Here is a 24732-nt window from a genome sequence, read left to right on the forward strand (position 1 = left end):
ACAACATGCTTTAGGATTCCACTCTGACCTGGAAGTTGTTGTTGCAGGACAGGGCGATGAGGAGGTGGAGAAGGAGACGTTTACTGTGTTCATACACCTCTGGTCTGTAGTGATCCAGACCTGGCCAATAAAACACAAAACCAGTAAGACAGCAACTAGATACAGACAAAAAATAGAGCAAACTAAGGCCTTTTTAAATTTTGAATAGTCCCTATTAATGCTTACAATAAGCTGCAAATCTGTTGTGCTGTAGACATGAGTTATTAGTGAGACACTCAAGTGGCCATAAGAATTTTTTTACAGCTAGATACTTAGTCACCACCCTGAACCTAACGTGTGGGCATGCAGAATATGCAGAGTACATAATACTACTGTTATACTATACTGTTAATACTACAGGTATGTGTGCACATGTTAAAAAGAATGTCTTTGTGAGAAACATAGATCCCGGGGGGAAAGTGTCTGCTGTGACACAAGAGAATACTCAGTCATGAAATACTCATCTGTTCAGAATAGAGATACAACCTCAAAGTGTCACACACTAGACAATGTGTGACACCTCTACACACCTCTAGGTTCATTTTGTGTGTTTTATGTAAATAACCTGTGAGTTATCATTTTGATTGTATCTTTAGTTCAAGTTCCTTCAGTCCAGCTGATGTTGTGATAAGAGAAAGAGATGCGTTCATGTGGTTTGTCAGCCAGCTAGTCTAGTTTCCCACAACATCATTTGACTGTTTACTTTGTTTAAATTTCAATATTTTATTTAAATATCAAGACAGAAACGGAGTAAAAAGAACATCAGAGTTATGTGTATGTGTGTGTTGTGTTTACTTACCCAAGAAGAGTGCATGTAGTAGCAGAGGCAGGTGTAGAGCCCAGTCCTCCCTCACACTGTGATCCACTACCATTTCAGTCATGAAGATTACTGCTATGTTACACCTGAGGACCAACAAACATTCAAATATAGTAAGCGCATAGAATCCTAACAATACTTGCTCATCTCATGGCCTCAGTGATTTACTAATGAGTAGTGTCAAGTTCATCTGACCTCATTTCTTACCACCAGTAGTGTCCTAGAATAATTATCCCCAAAATTCAGCTCTGACAACACCTTTGCTGCAAATGCTTAATAAATCTAACCTGAATACTTTATAATGTAGAGAATCGTGCTCGGTTTCATTCCATGCTGGAGTTTATCAGACCATCTCTAAGGAGATGTAGCTTAGTCTTTCTCTAAGACTTTTCTGACTCTGCTGATCGCTTGGCTGATAGTCACATCACTTCTCAGACTGTCGGGCTCTTTTGTGGCCGTCTCATTCTTTGTACAGCGTGTGTCTGTGTTTGTGTTTGCGTGTTTAACATACCTATGCAGCGGTCCTCTGGGTGTGATGGTTTCTGGGAGGTAGTCGACCAGAGGAGCCCAGCAGCCTCCATTAACAGGCATGGGTAACGGCTGTGGGTGGTTGGTCTCCAGAACGCCGAGGAGCCATCCAGCATATGGTGGGAGAGGGTCAGCTACACAAACATCAGATGTGAAATTACATCAGATGTCAACTTTAAGGATATCCATTGGAAATACAAAGAACATAGACTGTCAAGCACAAAAGATTCTCATACAAACAGCTGATGTGACAGGTCATTCACAAACTATTCAAGACATGTGGTGATCCAACATATTCAGGTATTCAAAAGCTCCTTGGTTCAGTGCGCATTTAAAAAAAAAAAAGTAAAACACAGAAAATCTACAGTCTAAGAGTTGCCAATCAAACAGTAGTTCCTGATGCATGACAAGAACTAGTCCCAAACATAATCTGACTAATGAAAATGTTCAAGTGTGTGTTTCACACTTATAATTAAATATGATTTAAGGATCAAACAAAGAAAATATAACAATTTGACAGGTACGCATTTGAGGGGCTATTTAGCTTCTTTCTTCTTTTTTTACATTGATTTGAAAGAGCAGAGCGAGCAGTGTCCAAGTTTTCAGTCTGAAAGAGTTGGATGGTCCCTGACAGTAGTGAAGAAATATTAGACATTAAATTAGGCATGAATTATATTATATATTAGATTAAGAAGTATTTTCCCAAATAGTTTACACAGAAACAGATTCAATGTGATAGATATGATCTTTTAAATGTATCAAATCCCATAAAACCCATCTTCTACTGTAACTCTGGCTTTCATGTGTTTAAACGGATTTATAATTGTACGGATTTATTATTAGGACTACTACTTTATCATCATTTCTTTTTTAATCTATGTTCATTCTTTTGTTCATGTTCTACTGTTGATTAAAATCATTGTTTTTGTTTTTTGGGTTAATGTTTTTGTCAAAGCGTCTTTGAGTATTCAAAAAAGCGCTATATGAAACTAATGTATTATTATTATTATTATTGATTATGTATTACAATAATCAATTCTTTCTGTGTGGTATTTTCATCATCATATTTTTATTTCTATTTTGAAAGCTGACAATATAACATTATCATTCATATTGTGTTATCCATTTTGAAGTTTGTTCTGTATTTTGTTTGTTTAAAAGGTCTGATATGAATGAAGTTTCACTGACTGACAGCACAATCATGCCCTGACCAGACTTGAAAGATTTTTTTCTAATGGACCCAGTGTGATTCTTGGCTTGTTGCAGATCTACTCTGTCACATGAGGACTGCAGCAGCAGACTGACACGCGGAAGCCTCTCGACACAGACGCCTGCTAAAGATAGACGGGGTGCCATCAGAGTGGTTGACGATAAATTTGTATCTGTGTCACAGGGGACACATGGTGGGCTTTGACTTGATTCCAAATAACATGTTTGATTTACAACTTCAACACAAACAACAATGAAATAAAGAGCAGTGAGTGACACACTAGTTTTAGCCTAGCCACAACAGTATAGCTGTTGCTGTTTAGGTTGCACAGTCCCTTCATAAAAACGTTTACTATCCAAGAAGGAGGGGGTTGTTGACAACCAGCATAAAGTCCTGGAGATTAGAGTTGACTGACATGAAGAATCTATGTCTTGGGGCTCTTTCCAAATCACAGACAGCTGTGAGTTCCCGTGGGCTGTGTGTGTGAGTTCACATTTTACAAGCAGTAATTTTTTACATTCAGCCTCATGAGAACTAAAGAGGACTTACTCTTTTCGTCCTCGTAGGAGCCTCCTGAGCTGTTGCTGTAGCGAGACTCCAGCCTGTTGTGAGCCCTTGCCCTGCTGAGAAAATGCATGACATGCAAAGTTAAATCTCCATATTAACTAAGTGGAAAGCTCAATATGACAGCCTATTTCAGCTACATTTGGGAGTATGGTAAGATTGTGTTAATACTCACCGTTCTTCACTCTCTCTGACCAGCTTGGTCTCATCTGTGTCTGGCAGATTATCCTGACCAGCCACTACAGTGTTACTGCTGGAGGTGGTGCCTGCATAGGATACAATACAAAGGTAATCAGTAAACTCGTTACCTGCCAGATAAAATAACCAACTTCGGAAGTCAGTTTTGCATCATTTTGACATTGCAGGGCATTTGAGAATGATTCCTCCCACCTGTCTGTGAGGTTGAGGCTTTGTTGCTGGCAGCAAAGCGATAGAAGGGAGGGTTGTCACAGTGCAGGACCACAGGGTTGACTGGGTCAGTCTGCTGCAGCTCAAAAATGAGCTCCTCCATAGTCTGGATGGTGTTGTTGCGACACAGGTAGATCACCACCTTCTTGATCTAAAACCAATGCAAATAGATTAATTAACGGGATGTCCTAACATTTTCTCTAAAATGTCTCTATAAAGCATTTCTAATCTGATATTATTTTACCAATAAATTGAGAGTTTCAACCCCAGTATAACAGTAGAGCAGTTGTGTACAGGCTACACTTACATAAGGTAACAGTGTTGTATCACTGCTGACTCCACACAGGCTGATAAGGAACTGTAGAGTGATCCGTAAGTTGTTGCCCCATCTCTCGTTGGATACCAGAGCATTCCAAGCATTCTCAATCTCTTGGCCAGGAACTTCATCTCCATACTGATAATGTAAAGAAAAAATAAACATGTTAAAAAGCAGAAGTTTTCATTTGAGTATAAAGAACAAAAAAATCACAAACTCAGCTTTTTACCTTAGCAGTCATGAACATGAGGTTGTTGAGCACAAGCGAGGTCGCCTGCAGGGAGCCCCAGCCGTTACCTCGCAGACAGGGGGGCAGAGCGACACCCTGACCCTGAGGACCTTCCTCAGGAGTGCAGGGGCTCGAGGCAGGGGGCAGGAGCCCTGTGTCCACAAGCTCAATGTTACTTAGCCAGGGCAGCAGGTAGGAGAGCATGATCTGTCTGCCGTTAGGGTGGGTGGTGGGGAAACGCTGGCTCACCTCTGCAAAGCAGAAAATGTCAAGAGAATGAATATACAGTATATCTAAAAATAAAAAATGACCTCAAGGGAGTTTTTAAGCTTGTTGAGGGCTTCATTATTTAATGGATATACTAAGCATTCAGTACATCAAAAAAAGTCCAGATAAAACCGTATTTGTAGCACTTTGGTTTCTTTGATCTGATTTGCAGTCTTTGCTTTTTGAAACATCCCAGTGTAGAAAAACAAAGAAGGGTTGGGAGTGGAGATTTTATTAACAGCTTCAGTAAGGATTTAGTGCTGTACTCAAAACATATTATTACTGTATATATGGATTCTAGTCTTTTTATGTTGTTCTTTTGTAACACAACAGAAACACATGAACATGGCATGAAGCTGTGTGCACATTCACCCTGAAAAAAAAGTACCTGAGAAAAGAGGCAGCGTGAGCTCGGGGTACATGCTGGCCAGCTGGATGGAGAGTTGAGATAGGTTGACGCTGTACAGTGGAGGCAGTGGGCCGTGTGTCCCATATAAAATATTACCAGGCTTCTGCTCCACCATGCGTTTTGAGTATGCAGACAGCTTCGACTCGAGCACCTGCAGACACATTGTAAAGACTTTTTACTGCTCATATAAATTGTTAGATTTTGTGCAATCAAAGTCAAAGTCTGTACAGATTTTCTTCCCCCTTCTGTGTGCTGTGCTGTACGTACCTGCATCAGCTGCATAGAAATCTCGTATATTTCCCTGCTGGTGTCCGAGGCCTTGAACAATACCAGATTGAGCAAAGTCACAAGGTCACATGGGTAATTCCTGGCAAAGAAAGGAGAAATGGACATTAGCTGCTGATTACATTTTAAACTTACTCCATAAATGATGAAAAAAAAATCTCTGGCCAGAGTGAGAAATACACTGAAATGTACAATAACAAGACAGTAGGAACTTTTTCAATTTATAAATTAGAGCACATTATTTGAACATTTTCTATACCTGCTAAATAACATATTTAAGTATTTTAACATTTAAAAAATAAAATGATTCTATATTGATCCCTATAGTGACATTTCTAGAATGACATATATTCTCCATCAGGCAGGTAATAAGCCATTGAGAGGTTTCCCCGGAGCTGGTGGTTATTCAGGGTCAACTTAAACAATTCCATGATTCCCCACCTGTTACCGCAGACGGTGGCAATGGCCTTGAAGCAGCCGGATGCCAGCTGGTAAGATCCAGTGAAGCAGCGGTCCACAGCCCAGTTGAAAAGATTGATTTGGTCTGGGTTCAGTTCTAAGAGCAGGATGACCACCTCACAACCCAAACGGTGCACCTAAGAGAAAAACATGTAACTTTTTTAGACAGGTAGTAACAAATACAAACGGAGCAACAGAATCATGGATGAATACAAAACTGTTGTGAAAGACTCCAATGCAATGGTTGACCTAAGGGTTGACCTACCCGTAGATCATGGCATGCCAATATGTTGTCGAGCCATTTGTAGAGATAGCCGTCAGTAGAGAGTCCCACATTGTCAAACACTGGACCACAACACAGAACTGCTGACATGGCCTACGGGACAAAAGTAAAGTTATTATTAGTTATTATTTTTATTATTATATCATTTTTATTTTTTTATTTAAAAAATATTTTTATTATTATAGTTATTGATATTTCTCCATAATACAATGGAAGGAAATTCATTCATTTTGCTGTGCAGTGAGGTATGTGGGTATATTTTTGTCTACCTTGAGAGCACAGTACTGGTAGCGGGTGATCTGGTGGTTGCGGTCGCTGTAACGGTCGAGGGGAGTGAACATGACACTGAAGGGTCCAGCCCACTGGCTGAAGAGGATGAAGAGGTGGTGTCTCAGAGACTGCTGAGGGAAGAGAAAGCGCCTGTGGTGGACTGCACAGATGTGGGTGTGAGGGTGGGAAACAGAAAGAGACAAGAAGGATCAGAATCGTAGAAAAACTTGACCCTTAAATTAATCTATGAGAAGCATTTTCCCTATCTGACAAGAAATCAGTCACAATCACTACTGACAGACCAAGGTAACATAGCTTAAGAGAAACCTAAATTATTTACCAGGAACACACTGAATGATATTAGCCACCATCCCACTGAAATGTGCTCTGATGTCCTTAAGCACGTCCAGCTCCTTCTCATTCTCAGCCTCTAAAAGCATCCTGGTGAGATCCACATACTCCAGGAACAAAGCACCCAAAGCCAGGGAGTCACGCTCCAGAGCCCCGTTGGTGCTGTTAATGGGGAGAGGTCGTTTTTTTTCGTTATCATAAAGATCGTCTTACAGGTTTGATGATAGAAAATGTTACACGTGTATCGGAAGGCATGAAGCGAGTGAGAGACAGATGTGATTGTAAGTCAACAGAGAAAAGAAACATCTTAAGACCTGAGTTGTTTGAGCCCAATTGCATAATAGAACACCGGTACCAAAACAAATACAGAAGAGGGCACTCAAAGGATAAATGTGGGTGGTACCTGTCACTGATGACTCCTGCATTAGCCAACAGTTCAAAGATCCTAAGCAGCTGCAGCCTGAGAAGATCTCTCCTCTCTCTGCGCTTCTTGTTCTGCAAACACACACACAGGTTTTCACTTTCCTGTTATCAGGGGGGATATGTTTATACTGGGAAGCATGTGCATGTTTATATAGAGGGCTAATTAGTTTCTGAAATAAACGCAACTTAGCATTAGCTGTAGGAATGATCAACAAGTTTTATTCTCATATGTAATAAAGATATTGACTTTTCAAAAGGATCTCCATTACCTGTGAGCAAGAATAATATACAACATGAAAGATATATGTGTGTTTGTGTGTGTGTGTGTGTGTGTGTGTGTGTGTGTGTGTGTGTGTGTGTGTGTGTGTGTGTGTGTGTGTGTGTGTGTGTGTGTTACCTCAGGCCTCCGTTCCAGTGCCTCCTTCATCAGCGGATGGAGTTCTTCGACCAGCTCTCTAAAAACGAAGAGGATCAAAGAGGGGAAAAAGTCAATTCATTGCTCTATTTCTTAATGACATTGATCAAATCCTTCTTCCTCGTAGCTGGAGGATGTTCTGATTTAAGGAAACAGAAAGATTTGTAACAGATCTTGTGCAACCCAAATGTCAAATGCCTAAAAAAAAAAAAAAAACACTAATCCTTAAACACTGGAAAAACGTTAGACAAATTTGTCTGGGGAGACGATTATCTCTTTCATAACAATGAACGCCCTTTTGATAAACAGTTCAGGGTAAAAATAGACGATCTCTTTAAAATGAAAAATCCTCCCGCTCACAAAGGATCCTCTGTCTGTCTAAATGTGAAACATCTCTTTGACATCTCTTCTACATCAGTGACACAGGTATTTTTTCTCCAATGAGTGTCTCAGAGGCATGCAGCTCATCTCAGTTATGAATTGAATGTAAAGACTGATGGGAAGAACTAATAGATGAAGGCAGCGTTAAGAGACTGATGAATCACGCCTTTCTTATGTAAGAGATTAGCACTCTAGCACATCATCCGTTTCCTCTGTAATCTCCATGTGAGAGTTTTCTGTGGAAGAAGAAGCTCACACCAGGAACATAATAATAACAAACAACAGTTTTATGATTCAACAACAGCCATTCAAAGTTTTCAAATCTGACTTTTTGTTTTTGTGATGGACAAATATTTGACTTTACTGAGCACTTGAACCGGGTCTGGTGTGTATGACATGTCTAGACACTGTTGATGTTCAAGTACCTGAAGACCAGGGCGTTGGTGCATCCAAACCCCAGCACCAGAGACTCAGTGATCTCCAAACTCTCAGCTCTCATGAGAGGGACAAGTTGTTTTAGGAGCCAGGCTACGGAGGGAGTGCCGATCACCTGAGAGACAAAAATCAAATACGCAGAAGAAAATCTGTCAGCAAGCTTTGGTTTCATTAATCATAAGCAAGAATGTCCCCTAATCTTCAACTCTTCAAAAAAATAAAATAATGTAAGGGTATACAGCTGTACAAAAAATGGTCTCAATCTTAAGACAGTTCCTCATTAAAACATAATCATCAACCCTCGTAGTCAGAGGAACAATATATTGGTAATCAAGTGATTCATTGATAAGTTTAACAAAAAAAATCAATCAGCGTTTTTACAAAGATACTAGTCCTTCTCTCTTCCCTGCTTAACCTATTTTAAAGATTTGTTGCAGTTAAATACATCTTTTATTTTATAAAGCTGTTCGGACTAAACTAAATATTAAAAGTCATCACCTCGCACTTCCAAACATTGTGCTGGAAAATTCTTATAACTAATTTAAGAAAACAGATGAATCAGCCAATCAACAAATAATTGAAATCATAAGAATAATATATATTTTCAATGGAGACCTCTTTCATTGACTATCCTTTTCATAACCTGTGTATGACTTTATAGTCTCAAACATATCCGGAAAATCCAGATATGAAAATCCATCACAAACACACACCTTGTTGTCATAGGTGATGCTGCCATCGGGCGTCGTGGCAGTGATCTCAGGTGTGGAAGCCCTGAGGTGACCGGGCGACATGATGCTCGGCTTAGCCACGCCCAGACACAGGATCAGGTAGTTACGCCACAGAGAGATGTAGTTGTCGCTGGAGCCTGCTGTGCTCGTCTTCTTAGCATTCACTGGGCTGCTGCAGGAAGACACAAAGTGAACAGGCAGGTGGTCGGATATTTAAATCTTTCATAATCTTTTGGGGAATGAGGAATTTAAAAATGTAACTCCTCAGGCATAATTTATGTTTGCTCTCGTACTTTGGGTCAACCAGTGGCAGTAGCAGCTGTAGGCGTGTGAACACGTAGGGCCAGGCGTATCCAAGAGCGGTGGGGCAGTGTTTAGGCAGGTGTTCTTGCCGCAAGAAGATGTGCAGACAGAGCACCCACGGGTCCTTCATGCACTGGGCAAAGATCCAGACATGGCTGGGACTCTTCACATCGTAGGAACTGCTCACAAGTCGAGCTGTCCACTCCACCAGCCACTGCAGGTCAACATGGTGGTTGAGGGGCAAGGTGGACTGAAGGGGGAGAAGGGGAAATTGATTGAAGAACATTACACGGCTACAAAATAATTCATTTAGAGGATTTCAGTGATGTTCATATTGTTACATGTAAACTTACAGAGTCAGAGACAGCCACATGAACAAAGCTGTCCATTACAGCTGGGCTCAGCTGGTCCATGACCTCTATCATGGGTTTGTCATCATCCTAGAGGGGGAAGACATTTATAGAATCTGCTATTTTTATAACAGCGTCATACAGTGTGAGAGAATTCACAGGCTGCATATGCTACATATCTAATCACAGTCCAATGGCTCTCCCTCTATCCTGCAATTTTCCAGTCTCTTCTCCCGCGTCTGTATTAACTTAATAACTGCTGCCTGATACATGTAGGTAAGGTTCTCTTTGGTATGAGAACTTGAAAACTACACCGAAGTTCAAAACATGAGACGCTGGTGATTTACACTGCATACATTTCATACCTCAGCATGTCCCAGAGCTGTGAAGAGGCAGCGTATTTCTCTTAACACACCGACTGCCAGCTTCCTCGTGCTGATCTGACATGAGCAGAGCAGCAGCAGAGCCAGGCCCTCAACAGCATGGAGCACTGAGCAGTGGGGGCTTCTCTCTGGCAGTCTGGGGCTGGACTGATGGAGAAGGGAAAACAACAAGGGAGAAGGAGTTAGTGAGGAGTGACAAATGCTTCAATCTTTCATTTCCATTGCAAGATCAAACTGGATCAAGGGAATTAAAACAATAAGAAGCTCTTAGATATTGAATGTGATGTGTTAACGAATAAAAAAGCTATAACTTCAAACAAATGTCACCTCAGTCATCTGTAATGTGACCATGACTACGTTACACTTCATACAAAGCTGTACGAACCTCAACTCCCCCTCGCGTCTTCCCCTGGAGCTGCAGAGCTAACCTCCACTGTGTGAGCAGCTGGAGGAGGAGCTTCACAGATGCGTCCTGCAGACCCTGATGGGTGTCTTGGACCTGGAATGTTTGAGGGACACATTAAAAGATTAGCCTCCTGTGGCAGGGGGGGGAGGGGAGATGAACCTGCTACTGTGCAGCTGTAAAGAACGTTGCTTTAGATAAAGGGGTCTGCTAAATGAGCTGTATAATTGTAGAACAGGGACAATGTACGATGACAAAGTTAGAAAGAGTTAAGAGTGAAAAGGACAATTACAATTCCAACAGATTAAAAAAGCCCATCATCCAAAATGATAATGTTTTTTTTCTCCGTTACTGGTGTTTTTCATGCACGTGCATGATAACCCAGGACGTAAACACACGTGTGTAAAGGACGTGTAATGAATGTATCGCATGATGTGTCATGTTTTAGTGTTTTGGTTGCTGCATTGTGACGTTGATTACAGTCTTACCTCCCGCAAAAGGAAATGTGTGTAACCAAACAAGACGTCTTCCCTCCAGTCTGAGAAATCGAGTAATAGACTCTGCAGGGAGTTCTGCGAAATGAGACGGAGCTCATCGTCCATGTGCACCGTCAGTCTGAGGGGAAAGATGAAGAAAAAAATCATACGGACAATTTAGTTGAATTTTGACAATTTGCTGCCAATCTCTTCATTAAGGCTCCAACATTATAAAAAACATGTAAGTGTCCCTGATAATAAAATAACATGACTGCCCATGTTTCTGTATGATTAGCATGTAATATCATATGAGCATTGTAGACATTTGATTGTTCTATTTCTAACTCACCGTGAAAGTAGGTCAATGAGCTCAGGTTTGGACATGGCATCAGGAAGGATTCGAGGAATGGCTGCCACACACGTCCTGAACAGGTCGATTTTAGGCTTCCTTTCCCCCCTGTCAGAGATAGAGGTGGGATGTGAAGAATGCTAACACTTGCATCAGGCACTGAAAATTTGCCATTTATAACATCTTTAATTTTAAAAGGTAAGACATTTTAAGGTAAGGATGGTGTGCTTAGAGGACTGAGTTTCACTGTTGAAGGGTTCGTGACCCTTTCAGTGAGCAGATTAATTGTATGTCAATCAAAGATGGTTGGCAACACCTTAAACTGGAAAAACTCATCCGCTTCACTTGACAAGATTTCATAGATAAAATTACATAAGACCTGGCAAGTATTCATTGGTAATGTAGAAGCTACGCAAAACAATTCCCTCCATTGCTCTTTGCTAATGCTCGATGCTCCTTGATTGATATTTAAACTGTATCTACTTACTTTTATTTTAATTTCTTTGAGTAAATTCTCAACTTTTTTTGTAATGTATGTAAGACCTAACCATAACCCTAACCCTTTGTTTCAAGTATCAAGCTTTTTGTTTGTCTGTTAAGAAACATACTAATAAACAAATGTTAACAAACGGATTACAAGATGTCATTCAGCAGACGTTTAAAATGTAGCTATGATAAATGTGCTATACCTTTTTGTTTCTTAAAGTAGGATTTAATAAGTATCAAACTGAATTGTGTTCAGGTTCAGAGGTTTATAGTAACATACGTGATCATGTCCTCTGGTTCTTTGTTGAGCATCTGGACGCTGGTGAGCATCATACAACGACCCACCTCCTTATCAAGGTGTCTCAGGATGTTGTCCAGAGACTTTCGCACCTGGGAGTAGTACAGGGACATTCCTGTGGAGAACAAACAGAGACATTAGAGGCTACCCTCGAGTTACACCGGCTGGAAAACCTATTATTAAAAAAAAAAAAAAAAAAACACACACACAGACCTATTAGTTTGGCTTCCTCTTCAGTGAGCGTCTTGCTGAGATACGTTTTCTTCTTTTTCAGCGAGTTTCCAGACGGCAGAGTGGCTCCTGTGTTGGGCATAGGAGGCTCTCCATCCTTCTGTTGCAGAGCGTCTGCTATCACCAGGAAAGCCCGCAGACCTATGTTCATACGCTGGAACATGAATAACACACAATATCCTTAGCTCAGATATTTGCGTCAGAGAGTTTGCCAGAGAGTTTGTTTGGAGAGCAACATGGAATTTGCAGCAGTGATTGAGAAAACAAACAAAACCAGGCAACAATTAAACTTTGACAAGCAAAATTAAATCATGAAATAACATTTTACTGTTTTATATAAATGTTTCATTTGTTTGATTATCTCATAAACATGTTTATTTATTGACTGCAGCTCGGTCAGAGCTTTACTTTTCTGATTTAAAGTGATAATACAATGTCAACATTTACAACAAGATATATGAATGCTGGTTTATTGTATGTATACCACAATCCTCACAGTAATCGTAGATATTTCTCAATAATCCAAAATATGCTCAGCATGTTGGTAAGTGTTTATAATATCTTTATCTATCTAGAGAACCCAATTTTGCATAGCATTCCTATAAAATGGGAAACTTACAATGAACTGAAAAACATAAAATCCCAAAAATCAATAGAGGAGAGCAAGAGATACTGTGTTTCTTATTGCTCTTCCTTTTTCAAAACCTAGTGCCTGCATTGTCCACAATGCAACTTGTTGCCTGAGAGTTTGGTAGATTTGATTTTGGTTCTGTTGTGGTGCTGGTAGAAGCATATGAAGCCTCAATCGGCTCGGCTCAAGCGGATATGAAGAACAGCCTACAGAGGTCTGGTTACCTCACTTCTGTGTAACTACACATACCCTCATTTTGTCATTTTTAAAAACAACACCTGATTCCTTTAATCACACTGTATATGATCAACACCTGAGGTGCTTATTCATCCTGGTGTTGCATTACATGTCAGAGCTCCAACAGAGAGCATTTTGTTCTTTACCGAGCTGTGGACTGAAGACTACACATAAATGTTAGAATGCTCATCCTTGTTACGTGGCCAAGAGATTCTCTGCTGATCTGTGTGATTGTGTGCAGAGAAGGATTCTATTTACCTCCGGGTTGAGACTGAACGCTTTGGCAGGTTTCCCAACACTCAGCAGGTCGAATATGATCTCCTTCATGGCAAAATCCAGTCTCTCCTGAAAGAGGACAAAACATACCAGTGTTACAGGATTTAAGAGTTAATCTGCTGTGAGGCAGCAAAGTACATCTACATTATGTCACTGAAGGTTCACAGACGGGACATTTTTTTATTATTACATAACTGATTATAACGACAAACAAGAGTATCAAGAAACCACAGCCTCTTTTTAAACCATTAGAAAAAAAAAACGTTTAAATTTTTCATAATGGATTTTCGTTCAAGATAAAACATATTAGATCCTTTGTAATTCTGTATTATTAGCGATGTGGAAGTGAGTAAAGGAAAAGTTATTCCAGTTTTCGCCTTGTATCTGAAATTGTTTGAGGTTTTAGGTGATAGCAGAGAAAAAAGACAGACTACGTCTCAAGAAGTTCTTAAATGGTTAGCTCCACACAAAGCGCAACAAATCCCACAAGAACCAACCTTCATGTCAATGTGTAGAGTACAAGAATGAATGGAACAAACCTGTGCAATAAACTGTATAATCTTGACAAAGATATTGAGGGGCATGTCTCTGGGCACGACGCTCCGACTCCCTTTGGGGAACAGAGTGGAGGTGATGGACGTCAAACGACTGGCGGATAAACGACAGAAAGGAGAAGTTAATAGGATTTTAAATAAACCCTTTTAGAGCCAATGATAAGATACACAATTCACATGAAATTAAAAAGACAAACAAATTATTTCACACAGAAACTAATGAAAAAGATAACAGTGACAACCTCTTCAGTTCGCTGGGCTGTGTGTTGAAGGAGAGGTATGACAGTACAATACTAGAAGCTTTAACAAAAGCTACACTCAAACAGAATTTCTGTGTTTTCTATTTTGAAAAGTCATATTAACATGTGCCCGTTACCTCTGTGTTCCAGTGTTGCTCTCACATTTGATTCGGATCATGTAGACCCACAGCAGGCGGTAGAGTGATTCCAGAGCCACACGGGCCATCTTGGGATCTTTATTCTGCGTTTATAGACATACAGGCAAACATTTATTGTCTTTCCTCAGGTACAAAACAAAAGGGAATGATTTCACCTCACTGCCATAAGAATGAACAAAGTGTCTCAGAGAAATGTGATTGTACCCTGACAAACATTCCTAACATTCTGTACCTTATACAGCCAAGTGAGAACTTACTGTGTTCACTTCACACAACGCTTTCTCAGTATTAACAGTGTTATCATGGGCCAAACTTTCACAGAAGTCTTAATGAGCCCCCATCCATCACTAAGTTCTTAACCTGCTGTGTTTCCCTAGAGGCGGTAAATACTGATGCTTGATTTGATAACATTACAGCAGTCGAAGTGAGAAGTTCACTCATGTATGAATTTATGGTTTTGTCACTTTGTCGAAACCGTCCCCCATGGGTAGAAATGTATTTCACAGAGCACATAGTCTTAGCAGGAGTGTAAATTGTTTGGTCTCTATACAAGTAAACACCACTTTGGTTATTTTATTGAATATGCATGGTGTAGACAGAAGGACTGACCTTGAGATTTGAGAGGCAGTTGTTGAGGAAAATGTGCCAGCGGCTGAGGAAGAACTGCTTCTGACTGACACACAGCAGGCAGGTCACCAGAGGATACAGAGCCTGGAGCAGGGGGGGAGAGAGAGACAGAGAGAGAGAGACGACAGATGAGACACATTAGCATCAGACACTTCAGACGACAGACAGCAAAGCATCATAGTATAAAGATCCCCATTATTTAATGTAAGCAGAACATAAACAATTGAGGTTATTTTCTCACATTTTAAGTTCAAATAGATTTCCCTTTATTGTGTAGAAAAAATATGCAAATTATTTTTCAAATATCATTCAACTATTTTCCCGTTTCACGTTTCCCTGGCCTTATTAGTACCTAATTAATCAATTTCCCCTCAATCGGCCATGTTTCCTCCTCTGGGATCAAATCAAAGTACTTCTCTCTGTGCTCTCTCTCACCAGCAGTGTCAAATTGTACAGAAGAAATTAGCACATGTAGGATTTCAACATAAAGTTCACATACAGAAACATGAACTTGGCCTCTAGTTTGTTCAGTCACCTGCTAAGGGCAACGTGAGTCTGCATACAGATCATCCTTTAACATGAAAGCTTCGCTAATGATCGTGTAGGTCCAGTTACACCCTTGTCATGAACGCTGGGTTTGAGGAGTGCATCGTTTACCTGTCAGACCTTATCAAGATGGGTGTTTGTTATCTGCCATTTCAGTGTCTGTCAGACACCTAGAATAACAATTAAGGAAAATACGTTACATTTCTGCCATTCCTGTCATGTCTGTCCATTTGTCTCTGACATAGCAGGTTATTGTTTTGTGTGCATACCTGTGCACTGTGTGTTTGGAAAAAGTGAAAAGACAAACAGTATGCGTGCAGAGAGGTGTGGAGGGTCAAGAATGCATCAGTTCGCTTGAAGTATTTGGGGAATCTATGGAAGGATGCATGCATACTGGGCCAGTGACATGTCTGCAGCCCTGATGACACGAGCCCTAGTCAAGGCACAATGGATGCATGCACATATTAAACAGAACAACAAGAGCAACAACCAATACGTCTGCAGCCTGAAGACATGGATTGTTATCCAATTTGTCAAACAAATAGCTGTGGCAACAATTAAAAGAAAACAAAAGGGACACAATTACCTTGGATTTAAAAAAAAAAAAAAAAACAGGTTTACCCGTCAGTACATCCATTTTTGTAAAAACAAAAAACAAAACAAAAAAAGTTGTTTTTCCAACATGATTCAAATATTAACAAACTTTTAAAAAGAATGTTATAGATCAGAGTTATATCTTTTGAGAATTGGGCAGGTCCATACTTAAATGGAGGGGGAAAAAAGTTTTACAATACTTGAAAAAAGCTATTTAATGCTTGAAACAAGTAAAAGAATATTTCTGAGATTCCAGATTTTTTTACTCATTCGAGGTGTAAAAGACTAAGTACCAAATTACAGACAAAAAGATTCTTATAGGAAGAATTATTATGGAAAGTTCTTGTAAAGTATTCTTGTAAATTTCTGTAATTCGGGTCACATAATGTGGTTACTTTTATCATGTACTTAATCTTCATGGTAAACATTTTTTTCCAGTCCCGATAATCTAATTGAGCTGCTTCATGGCATGCTTGTTTTCATGTTAGACTGCTATCTTAACAAGAGAGATATACTGCATCTCATTTTCTCATTCCCCTGTCTGTGCCCCTGCTGTAGGCAACTATTACCCATCTGGCACCGCTTCAGAAAACTAGCACGAGTACTGAATACCGCACTCCTGCCTCCTTCCCACTGAGAGATAAAAGCCCAATGTTGGAGGGGTTCAGCTAAGTGCCTCAGCGATCACTGTTAATGGAGAGGAAATGGAGAGCGATGAGCAATGATGAAACGGAATAAAGAAACTTACCAGAGAGTGCTTCTTCCTAGAGGACAGGTCCAGTGTGGTATCGTACAAGCTCTCTACAAAGTTGCGTAGACACGGCACATTTACCTCATTCTTCACAGTCTGAGGACAAAACAATAATGCAGATGTTATGCAGGATTGTATTTCCATGAGGACTTTATTTATTGCTTAATGCAAACAGACATCAAGTAAAATACACTGCAAATGTATGACCATCAGATTTTTTTTATTCTCAGGATACTGAGGCTAATTACTTAGACGAGTAGGCGTACTGTAAAAGCAAAACAACAGAGTTTTTTAATTTAAAGTTCCCATGAAAGTGCTAGCATGGTTCTATGTCTAAGTGCTATTTCAGCATTATAATGTGCTTCCTTTTAAACCATTAGTTAAGGAGGGACGTGTCTTAGACATTGAGAGGTGTAATGTGAGAACCTTCAAGAACAAACAAGAACTTTTTTTGTCATTCTTCTGTCATAAACGTAGGTGGCAATCAGTGCAAGACACGTGATTAAAAAACACCTCAGTTGATTTCATGGGAACTTTAAAAGACAAAGGTTAACCTCAATTTTGATTCTGGCAAAACATGAAACCAAACATGGAGAAATGCACTTGCACTGCATGGAGCAGTAAAATGAAGAGCACTTACAGCAGCTACAGGTACAAGTATCTCCACAAACAGTCCTGCTAATGAGTGCTTGATGTCCTTATCCTTCACTTCCAGGAAATACTGTGCACACTCCTAAAGACATAAAGAGAGAGAGAGAGAGAGAGCGAGAGAGAGAGAGAGGTTAGAGACGGTGAGAGAAACAATGTATGGACAGGATAATCCTGTAACTGAAATGTCACCAATTTCTAATCATGTTTTAACGGGGGAGGAAATGAGAAGCATTCTAAAGCTGCAATTGCCATCAAAGGGCCAATAAACAAAACACTAAACACCGTCTTACTTCAGTGGAACTATGTAGCCAAGGGGTTGTTATCTGGAATGGAGCTGAACTACTTCAAGACATGAATGTATGGAGAGAAAGATTGCCCTTTGAACACTCCCTGAGACTCCTCAAAAGTTGAGTTGATGAATCACAGGTAGGCTTCCCTAAATGACCTCTGTTGCTCTACCTGCATGAACTGGAAGGAGGCTTCAAAGTCTTCCACGGGGTACATTTTGATGCGGAAGAACTTGAGTCCCATGATGAGGCTGATGGTGGACTGGATGACATACGGGCTCTGCTCCTTCTGCCGCAGCTCCTTCAGCTCAGAGATGAATTTCTTTCTCACTCCGGGAAATCTACAGCGGAAACAGATGACAAGATGTGAAGCTCTATTTCCTTTAGTTTTCCCAAAGTGTTAGTATGTACAGCATGTATATGGGTATATATAATATAATTTTTTTTAGATTTTTGGATTAAAGTTCGCTTAAATAGTCTGTTTTCCGTTGTTACTCTTACCCCTCTCTGCACCTGTTTTTTTTTTTTTTTTTTGCATGTACACATGGGCGTGTGCGCATGTGTATGTACCCACCATCCAGATAGATTTTACCATCAGCGCTCTGCATGCCTATATTTAGAAAGGCATCTGGAGGGATGATGTGGAGGGAATGTGAATGTGTGTGTGTGTGCGCACTTGTTCTTTGGGCGTCTAGTTTTTTTTTCTCACATGCTTTTGCATGCTACACAGGGTGCACAGCAGTTTAGCAAGCGGAACAGCCATCGGATTTATATTTTGGTGTTATAAGTTACACAAGAACACTCTATAAGGCAAGATTGAAAAGACACAGATAACGCCAAGAATTAAGTATGTGATTATTTACGCCTGTGTGCTCAACCTTTTTATACACCTGTGTGTCAATAATTAATTGCAAATAAGTAAAACTGAGAAGTTAGAACTCAACAAAGGAGCTGAATCAAGTGAAAAAAACCATCGCAGTAATAACCTCCTGGAAAAGTGGAACAGTGCTTATCTCTCATCACCCACAACATTAAACAGACGGACAACCATCATCTACAGTGTCATTATCTCCAGTCGTCATCACACACACACACACACACACACACACACACACACACTCACATACTGTACACACACTAACAGGCACAGGGTATGACAGGTATTTGTTCATGTTACTCCCTTGTACTCAAGATAAATGGATGGTATTTGTAATTGCTGTTTCTACTGGAAATGGGGTCAGGAGGAGGACAGGTAGTTACTACTGTAGGTACCAAATTCAATGTTCCACTCTGACAAATCAGCCCACATCGGCAACATGACCCAGATTAGAAAATTCAATTTGGGCTGCACAAATTACATGAAGAATTTCACTTTAAACTGTGAACATGAATAAATAAAATTCCACATTTTAAACTGAATAGTAGATCGTTTTTGTTAATGGCCAAACCTGCCTTGTGAATGGTGGCCCAAAAAAAAAAGGAGTTTTCGATGACTCTAATTACTCTACTATTACAGAATGCATCTTCAATAGCTGCGCGATAACGGACTCAGATAAAAAGACTCTAAATTATGTGGGTATGTGGTAAATAGGAGATTATCTCAACAAACATTAAAAAACAATTCATACTGTTTAGAAACGTAATGTCAACAAACACAATCAACTCCCTGGAGAAATATAAACATTAACTGTGCAGGCAACACAAAAAGTATAAATACTACTTTGCTTGATCAGTGTAAGTCAGTACCTCGACTGAGCTACAACTCCCACAACCTCCGCGTAGAGGTCAGCCACGATGTGCATGTTGCCTGTGTTGGGTCCCAGATACCTTCAAAGGAAACACAACGTCAATAAATAACAATATAAATTGATGCACAGAACTGTGATAGTAAAAAAAAATGGATTGTATTTGTTAGAGCTCCTCATATACATATATATTGATGAGGATTGATTGTAAATGAATTTGTAACTCTCACCCCTCCTTGTATTTGAAGTGCTTGAAGGCCAAGTTTATGACTTCTTGGATGAGTCCATCCAAAAGAGGATGGAGGGGGATCTGATGAAAAAGAAAAGAGTTGTAATCAGACGTTGCTTAATGCGCTCTGTGTTTATTACATTTGCATGAATGTCTGTGAGCGACATCAATAATATGCAAATAATCCCTTTGTATTAATTTAAATGTAGTCATCATCAGTGAGGTTGAAAGTCAGTATCTGACACCCTGACATCAAGTATGTTGTTAATCAAAGCAGAACATGTTGAATAATCAAACCACTTCTTGTGTGTGTTGGAACGCTGTCACAGTGACACCCAGGGATGTGTGTTATTTTGATCAGTTATTTAAAAGTGTGTGTCTGTTTTCATTGATAGAAACAGTGTTTGCATTGCCTCTGTAATAAGATGAACTCACTCGTGCTAATCAGTTTCAAGATGTACAGCTTAGTACAGAATTACTGACTTCATTCAGACTCACCTGCTTCAAAACTTCTATAAGCACAAGAGAAAAGATGAAGTCTATTGCCAGATCCCTCCGCTCCAATAAGTAGTCCTTCTGTTGCTCATCACTGAGACGGACAGATGGAAGGTAACAAAGACAGAAACACATTATTTGTCAGCGTCTGGCGGCAGCGTCTGGTCCATTATGTAAATGTGTACAGTAGTGAAGTGTACAAAGTGTGCAGGTTGTTTAAGATCTGGAAATAAGCTTTGGTATACAGAGCAACATCGTTAGTGCAGTTCATTTTGTGTATTTTACTACGATTGATGTTCTTGTTTTATATTTACCATGGTTTTGTTTTGCTGATGTTTGTGCGGCATGTTTGTACTATTATATAAAAAGTCTTCCACATTAACAGTTTATTGGTTATTGTCCTATTACAGGGAAGTAAGCGCTCCAATCTCTGAAGTTAATTGGATGTCTTTTACATACTGCCCTGAGGGATACCTGTTACTGTTTTACATGATCTCTGGTTGCAGTGGAGTTAAAAGTGGAGTGTGAAATGAATATTTCTGGTACGAGATGTGCCTGATTTTTACTGTGAGGGGATGGCGTGCTTTTATGTCTCTTTTTTTTGCATGCGAAAAAAATGACTTATAATAACTTATGACTTGTAATAAATTATAGCTAAACAAGAGAGACATTTAAGGTTTGTTACATATTTTATAAGTCAGGATGAGATTAAGATGTGTCATAGGTATTAGTAAGTCAATTCAACTTGCAGTGCTTCGGTTTATTTTTTATTTTTTTATGTGTGTGTAGTTTCTAAACCATGCATTTGTTTGCTTAGCATCATCTCACTTTTTTGACTTGGTGTTGGCCCTGGGTCGATACTCATGCGACTCGTCCTCCAGGCCGTTCTGCCTTTTGTACCAGTCAAACAGAGTTTTCAGGATGGAGGGCAGGCAGTACTCGGCGAGAGAACTCATTGTGCTGATCAGCTGAGGGGCGAGCAGAGAGACAGAGAGAAGGAGGTTAATCCCATTCCCAAAATACAACAATGTTACAGCTAGATTTGGATAATGGATAAAAATAAAAAAAAAGCATGGTGGCATGATGTTTTCTCACACACACACACACACACACACACACACACACACACACACACACACACACACACACACACACCTGGTCGAACTGTGGATCCTCTCCCCTCTGCAGAGATTTGTTGAGGGGCTTCTCCTGTGAGACAAGAAAACAGTCTATTATAAAACTGAATGACAGGAAACAAACAAAAACATGAGAAGTCGGCAATAGTAGCTTTGTGCATTGCCTGTTAAAACATGTGATACTAACAGTCACAATTTGACTTTCAAATTTGTGACAGAAGATTCTTTCAAGGGTTTTTCCCTTGTGTGACTATAAAAAGAAAGACCTACACTTACAAACTGTTGATTTAGGTTTGGATAATAAAAAAATAGGGAGTAGTAAAAACTTGCCTTCTATAAGTAATGGTAGTCATACTGTATATCTGTATAGGCCATATTCACAAGACTGTGAATTTACACAATTATTTAAAAACAATCGAATCCTGTTACTTAAGAGAGGTAGGATGAGAAATAAAAACACAGGAAGATTTAACAAGCAAAGGGTGGTCGCCGATGGCCAAGTGGTTAGTTTGTGTTCCCCATGTACAGAGGCTGGTGTCTTCTAAGCAGGCGGCCTAGGTTCGAATCTGACCTGTGGCTTGCATGCCATTCCTCACTCTCTCTCTCTCTCTCTCTCTCACTCTCTCTCTCTCTCCCCACCAATTTCCGATTCATCAACCAACTGTCCTGTAGTTCCCATATAGACACAAAAATGAATATATTTAAAAACCGAAGTAACTCACCAGGGGTTCGGCCATGATGATGCGAATCTTGCGTTCAGAGAGCAGAGTGAAGTTTGCGAAGAGGCTTTTCAGGACGAACTCGCCCGGCTTACTCTCAGGGTCCACGTTGACGGGCGCCATGATGACAGGACCCTTCCTCTCTCCCAAGCTTCCACTGACTGGCGGGAGGGGGGGCTTAAATCCCACTGGAGAGGCTGAGGAGAGTCAGGACAGACCAGTTAGTTTAATATGTGTTTATCATAATTCTGACTTTTCTGTGGTGTTTCTACTTCTATGGATGTAGAAACAGGAAGTTGCGGCTGATGCTATTTCTATAGTTTTCCTCAGATGTGATTTATTTATGTTGGTCCCAAGTCCAAGTCTGAGGGGGGACTTTCTAGGCATACACACACACGCACACGCACGCACACACACACACACACACACACACACACACACACACACAGTGGGCCTTCGATGTTGTCATTCTTTTCCCTTCTGATTCCATCAGCAAGTTGTAACGACAGACAGAGAAGAAGATAAACAGGGAGAAGTGAAAGTCTAGACTATAAGGAGGGATAAAGCCCCAAATTACCAACGAAAAGACATGCTGTAAAAATGGAACTATTTTGTCGTTCTAAGAAACAGAACATTTCCACAGCGTCAGTGAAAGGCGATATAACAGCTGTAGCAAACATAAAAAAACACATTGCAACACTACAGAAAGTGAATCATAGGTCAACAAATGTGGTGACAATAAAAACAATAACACACACAAGGAAATGTGCAGGTTAAATCTGTGAACATCCTGGGAACCACAAGGTGCATAGCTCTTTTCCCTACATGCCGAAACAAAGCAATAATTCACCCCAGCATTTCTCAGAAATGTCTGGTGTGTGTGAGTTAACAACTCTGTCAGGTCCATCTGACCTTTTCTGACCATGTGACCCGACCTCACCGGAGAGTCGCGATGTAAATACTAATTCCCAAACAGGGACAGGCCCCCCCAGGCCTAACAGACAGCAACCTGTTTGTGTGTAACCCGAGCACTGAAAAGATGCAAACATGGACTTGCACATAAACACACACAGCCCTAAACGCTTACCAAGGCCCTTGATGAAGCTGATGACACTAGCCCTGCTCCATTTAGTTGGCACTTCCATGGTGCAGACAGTCACACAACAGGACAGAGATACAGTGGGTGGAGAGGGGTAAAATGGGCAGAAACAGTTGGATGGAGCACTGGAAGAGGATAGGAGGGGAAGCTGAGAAGTCTACAAAGTGTGAAGTATGGCTCCCATAATTGACAAATAAATGCAATCCTTTGCAGAGATTAGCAGCATAGAAGTTGGTCTTTAGTATCCAACCACCGCACAAAGACAGTAACAACAGACATGTGAGTAATGTCTGCTTCTTGGCATATAGCAGGTTTTAACCAAAACTGAAAGTGTAAAGCTCCATTTTTCAAAAAATGATAGGCAGGAAAAGTGAAAGATGTTTGCCTCGGGCAAGAAGAAGAGATCTCATGACAGCTGAATCCAACATTTAATCCAAATGAAAGAGGAAGATATGCTGTATCCACAGACCGGAGGAGCCATAGCAGGGGTAAAACTGCTCGAGTAAAGTCGACATGACTCCTCAGAGCGGTTGAGTGCTGCAGTCACAGAGGGAGAGATGCTGTCAAAGTGTCTCCTAAAAGTATCAGAACATGGAAGAGTTAAGTCTACCAACAGGGATCGAGAAATATTCCACTGTATAGCTCAAGCAGAGTTTTATGTGGCTCAGACACATCGTAGGGCCCCATGTTTGAGAGCTATATGAGCCCTCAGACCAACTATCAGTTTTCTACTTCAGCTTCTGCTCCGCCTTCGGCCTGCCATCACGCCTGTGTACAGCAGCTCCTTTGAATCCATGCATTGGAAAGTTGTATGGAGACACAGTGCTTCTTTCAGTGGTGGTTTTGCGGCTGTCCTTCAGTTGTCAGAAGCAGTTAAGTAAAGTCTGCTCCTTGTGGAGATCTGACCAGAAGAGTTGGGTTGGAATTTCAACACTGCCCCGAGAGAGACGAGGGGAGGAGGGAGGCGCTATATATAGACCACTGGAGGTCACTCTCTTACATACCCACCACTCCCACTGACCCCTACTCACACTCAAGTGCACACACATGCAAACTAAGACACAAACACAACCACAGAAATACACATGTACACAAATAGGAAATAGTCTTTTCTGGGGAGGAGGGTAACAAATCTGGAAAGTTTACTAATGTGAACTACAAAGCAAACAGCACTGATCTAAACTGATATAATCTGCTACAGTTTCTCTGTGATATAAATTAAAGTTGTGTGTGATTAATGTGTGTGTGTGTTTGTGTGTGTGAGTGTCTGTGTGTGTGTTTGTGTCAGAATGAGCATGTGCATGTGCATGTGTGTGTGTGTGTGTGTGTGTGTGTGAGTGTCTGTGTGTGTGTTTGTGTCAGAATGAGCATGTGCATGTGTGTGTGTGTGTGTGTGTGTGTGTCTGGATGTGTGTGGGTGTGTGAGTTTTATGCATGCCTGTGGGGGAGAGAAGAGGAGGAACCCTTTACGATGTGAAATAGAGATGTCGATAGCGCACCAGAGTGCTTCCTGAGATCCTCATAGACGTTTGAATGAGTCAGCAGTATAAGTGATGAGTCAGCAAAAAGCTGACACGTCTAGTCAGAGGTCAATACCCTGGTTTAATTACATTTATCCTAATAATGTAGGTTTGTTTTAGGTATAATTTGAGCAAGGCA

The 24732-nt window shown here is 40.5% G+C and overlaps 1 protein-coding gene across 2 annotated transcripts in view; it reads right to left on the reverse strand.

Moving 5' to 3' along the window:
- fryb (furry homolog b (Drosophila)) overlaps positions 1–24732 on the reverse strand; it is a 47120-nt gene that overhangs the window by 12940 nt on the left and 9448 nt on the right. For both annotated transcript variants that reach the window (XM_061055051.1, XM_061055050.1), the window contains exons 2-40: positions 21978–22171; positions 21275–21328; positions 20948–21087; positions 20123–20213; positions 19626–19705; positions 19397–19477; positions 17823–17991; positions 17353–17445; positions 16710–16808; positions 14804–14905; positions 14174–14277; positions 13783–13891; positions 13226–13312; positions 12082–12253; positions 11851–11983; positions 11085–11192; positions 10748–10874; positions 10242–10355; positions 9839–10003; positions 9477–9563; positions 9114–9373; positions 8803–8992; positions 8080–8204; positions 7256–7313; positions 6839–6930; positions 6425–6597; positions 6084–6244; positions 5797–5907; positions 5514–5668; positions 5055–5154; positions 4767–4938; positions 4112–4362; positions 3874–4020; positions 3549–3717; positions 3334–3424; positions 3144–3217; positions 1368–1518; positions 839–942; positions 29–120 (exon numbers count right to left, since the gene is read on the reverse strand). In XM_061055051.1, the coding sequence (XP_060911034.1) occupies positions 29–120; positions 839–942; positions 1368–1518; positions 3144–3217; positions 3334–3424; positions 3549–3717; positions 3874–4020; positions 4112–4362; positions 4767–4938; positions 5055–5154; positions 5514–5668; positions 5797–5907; positions 6084–6244; positions 6425–6597; positions 6839–6930; positions 7256–7313; positions 8080–8204; positions 8803–8992; positions 9114–9373; positions 9477–9563; positions 9839–10003; positions 10242–10355; positions 10748–10874; positions 11085–11192; positions 11851–11983; positions 12082–12253; positions 13226–13312; positions 13783–13891; positions 14174–14277; positions 14804–14905; positions 16710–16808; positions 17353–17445; positions 17823–17991; positions 19397–19477; positions 19626–19705; positions 20123–20213; positions 20948–21087; positions 21275–21328; positions 21978–22171 (4985 nt within the window). The remainder of the gene's footprint in view (positions 1–28; positions 121–838; positions 943–1367; positions 1519–3143; positions 3218–3333; positions 3425–3548; positions 3718–3873; positions 4021–4111; positions 4363–4766; positions 4939–5054; positions 5155–5513; positions 5669–5796; positions 5908–6083; positions 6245–6424; positions 6598–6838; positions 6931–7255; positions 7314–8079; positions 8205–8802; positions 8993–9113; positions 9374–9476; positions 9564–9838; positions 10004–10241; positions 10356–10747; positions 10875–11084; positions 11193–11850; positions 11984–12081; positions 12254–13225; positions 13313–13782; positions 13892–14173; positions 14278–14803; positions 14906–16709; positions 16809–17352; positions 17446–17822; positions 17992–19396; positions 19478–19625; positions 19706–20122; positions 20214–20947; positions 21088–21274; positions 21329–21977; positions 22172–24732) is intronic.

Source organism: Labrus mixtus, chromosome 14, assembly GCF_963584025.1.
Source record: "Labrus mixtus chromosome 14, fLabMix1.1, whole genome shotgun sequence".
NCBI lineage: Eukaryota > Metazoa > Chordata > Actinopteri > Labriformes > Labridae > Labrus > Labrus mixtus.